Raw genomic sequence first — 3,468 nt, 5'->3', positions numbered from 1 at the left:
TAATATCCACATATAAATAAGTACATTCCATGTGTGTCTTTCTGGGCCTGGTTGCCTCACTCGGGATGATCTTTCTAGTTCCATCTATTTGTTCGCAAATTTCATGATGTCATTGTTTTTAAGAGCTGAGAAATAGTCCAGTGTGTAAATGTACACATTTTCTCTATCTGCTCTTCAGTTGAAGGACACCTATGTTGTTTCCAGTTTCTGGTAATTATGAATAAATCTGCTATGAACATAGTTAAGCAAGTGTCTTTGCCTTATGGTATAGTGTCCTTTGGGTGTATGTCCAGGAGTGGTATAGTTGAATCTCAAGGTAGTACTATTCCCAATTTTATGAGAAAGTGCCAGATTGATTTCCAAAGTGGTTGTACAACTTTACACTCTCAACAGCAATGGAGAAGTATTCCCCTTTCTCCACATCTTCTCTAGCATGTGCTGTCCTTTGAGTTTTTGATCTTAGCCATTCTGATGCGTATAAGATGGAATCTCAAGGTCTTTTTGATTTGCATTCCCTGAGGACAAAGGACATTGAACATTTCTTTAAGTGTTTCTCTGCCGTTAGAGATTCCTCTGTTGAGAAGTCTCTGTTTAGCTCTGTACCTCATTTTTAACTGGGTTATTTGGTTTGTTGGTGTTTAATTTCTTGAGTTCTTAATATATTTTGAATATTAGCCCAATGTCAGATATGGAGTTGGTAAAGATCTTTTCCCATTCTGTAGGCTGTCATTTTGTCCTTTTGACAGTGTTCTTTGCCTTACAGAAGCTTTTCAGTTTCATGAGATCCCATTTATTAATTGTTGTTCTTAGTGCCTGCTGGAATCAGGGGGCATCTCTGGGACAAGCTAGAAACCTAGAGCAATGGAAACTCACAGGAATCTATGAATGTGACCTAGCTAAGACTCCTAGCAATGGGGCATATGGAGCCTGAACCAGCCATCTCCTGTAACCAGGTAAGACTTCCAACGGAGGGGTTGGGACACCAACTCAGCCACAAAACCTTTGATCTACAATTTGTCTAGCCTACAGCATGTGCTGGGGTAAAGGTGGCACAGAAATTGTGGTAGTGGTCAACCAACAAATGACCAGTCCAGCTTGAGACCCAAGCTATTAGAGGGAGCCCACCTCTGACACTGCCTGAAGGGCCAGGAGCCAGAGGCTGGATATCCCAGAGACCTAGGATAAAACCAAACACAAATGGGGGAAAAGGTCAATAAAAGATTCCTAATGATATTCTGTTATACTCATAGGTTGGTGTCTAGCCCAATATTCATCAGAGAGGCTTCATGCAACAGCTGATGGAAACAGATTCAGAGACCCAAAGCCAAACATTAGGCAGAGCTTGGGAATAGTGCAGAAGGGGGAAGGATTGTAGGAGCCATAGGAGTCAAGGACACCTCAGAATTGATTAACCTCGGCCCACAGGGGATCACAGAGACTGAACCACCAATCAGGGAGTCTGCATGGGACTGACCTAGGCCCTCTGCACATATGTGTAGCTTGGTCTTCCTATGAGACTACTAACAGTGGGAGCAGGTGTTGTCTCTGACTCGAATGCCAGCCTTTAGGACTCCTTCCTCCTACTAGGTTGCTTTCTCTAGCCTAACAGGAGAGGAGGAGCCTAGTCTTACTGGAACTAAATATAGTTAATATCCATGGGAGGCTTGCTCTTGTCTGAAGAGAAATGCAAGAGGAGTGGATGGGGACAGGGCAGGGAGAAGAGGTGGAAGGAGGGACTTGGAGAAGAAAGGGAAGGAAAATGGTGGTTGTTTAAAAAAAAAACTGCTCTCTACTTATAAATAATGAATAAATAAATAATAAATGCTAGGCGGTGATGGTGCACACCTTTAATCCCAGCATTCTGGACTCAGAGACAGGTAGATCTCTGAACTTGAGGCCAGCTTGGTTCCAAGGCAGCCAGAGAAACCTTGTCTGGAAAAACCAAGATAAATAAATAACACTCACCTTTTTTTTTTCCTTAAACATTTTGCATACTTTATATCAAAGAGTGTTAGCAGGGAAATAAGGCATAATTGATAATGGCTCAGGAGGGTCTGACTGGTGTAACAGACTTGTTCTCATAAACTTCCAAAGAATTTATTATCAAAATTAAAAATGAAGCTTCGGTTCTATATAAAGTCATAATCCTGTTCAGTAGTTGTCATGGAGTGTTGGTGGGGGTCTACACACAGCACTGAAGGCAGGAAGGAAGCGAGCAAGGGCTCCAGTTGGAATGTTGAGTGTATTCAGACAGCTTCCTCGTGGCTTAGACGGTCATGACACACTGAATGAAATCATCATAAGAGAAGTTCACAACTCCTTGTTGACCAGAATCCTGTCTTCGGAAGCTATCTGTGAGCGCCCTCAGTTTGACACAGCAGGCGATGTAGTCATCAAAAGTGATCTTCCCACTGGTGCTGTATCGCTTTGCAACTGAATTCACAGTTTGCGGGCTCAACCTGAATCCCATCATTGTCAAGGCCTTCTGCAGTTCCTGGGGGTCCACGGTTCCACTTCGATCACTGTTGAAACTGATGAAGTGTTGCCTCCAGCCATTCAGCACAGCCCAGAACCCCATCGTGAACCCCATCGTGCCAGACATATCTCTATCCAACATTGAAACCATAAGGCGACAAGTCTCCAGATTAAAAGGTTTGTATGCCCCAGCAATGCCAGACTGGGTTAGACACCTCTGCAGCTCGTCGGCATCAATCTGTCCATCCTGTCCAGCCACAGCAGCAAAGTAGCCATATAGCGGATCCTGAGTTTGTCCGGGAAACGCACTTTTGCTCACAGGGCAAATGGTGACACGATTAAAGCTGGTTACGTCGAAGAGAGTCCCCTGTGCCCTGAGAGCCTGCCCAGAAGACATTGGTCCTTGGGGCTGTCCTTGGAAAGGACTCTGAGTGCGGTGGGAACAATGAAGGAAGGTGGCTGCCTAGAGGGCGAAGTTCACACAGTTGTTTGTGAGGGCAAGGGGACAGCACATGTAACGGCTGAACACAAAGCAGTTGGACTGCGGCTTCTGGTGCACAGAGGGTCCTCTGCGAGGCTGTGGAGGAGGTGGGAGTCAGGGCTGAGTGCTCATACGGAGGCTCCACTGGGGAAGGGTGACTCCCAAGTTCACCCTGGGTGTTGGCAGGCAAAGTTGTGCCACACACCCCTCCATCAAACCCAGAGCCTTGTACTCTACCACTAAACCTGTCTCATGATTTTCCTGAGGAAACATTAAGAACAAAAACATTTGATCAGCTGATCTTGGTGGCTCACACCCAAGATCCCAGTGCTGGGGAAGCTGAGGTAGAACTGTGGGTTTCCAGAACAGCCTGTGCTACAGTAAGACCCTGTCTCAAAACCAGAAACAAACAAACCAGCCAGTGAGGATGTGGGGGCAGAATGATCCAGGGTTGAAGACCAGTCTCAGCTACAGAGTGAATTAGAAGCTAGCAGGACTACATGAGATCAGAG

At 45.5% G+C, this 3,468-nt stretch overlaps 1 protein-coding gene across 1 annotated transcript; it reads right to left on the bottom strand.

Moving 5' to 3' along the window:
* Window positions 1-2,019: 2,019 nt before the first annotated feature.
* Window positions 2,020-2,872, bottom strand: LOC129670364 (sorcin-like). Its single transcript, XM_055598840.1, has one exon. The coding sequence runs from the start codon at window positions 2,870-2,872 to the stop codon at window positions 2,267-2,269; it is 606 nt and encodes a 201-aa protein (XP_055454815.1). The 3' UTR covers window positions 2,020-2,266.
* Window positions 2,873-3,468: the final 596 nt, after the last annotated feature.

Source organism: Psammomys obesus, unplaced genomic scaffold, assembly GCF_907164565.1.
Source record: "Psammomys obesus unplaced genomic scaffold, mPsaObe1.curated_primary_1811, whole genome shotgun sequence".
Classification (NCBI taxonomy): Eukaryota; Metazoa; Chordata; class Mammalia; order Rodentia; family Muridae; genus Psammomys; species Psammomys obesus.
The sequence above is the reverse complement of the archived record's forward strand: the minus strand, read 5'-3'. Positions and strand labels throughout refer to the sequence as shown.

Excerpts from the sequence above, each read along its gene's own strand:
- LOC129670364 (XM_055598840.1), bottom strand. The coding sequence starts at position 2,872 with ATGTCTTCTGGGCAGGCTCTCAGGGCACAGGGGACTCTCTTCGACGTA.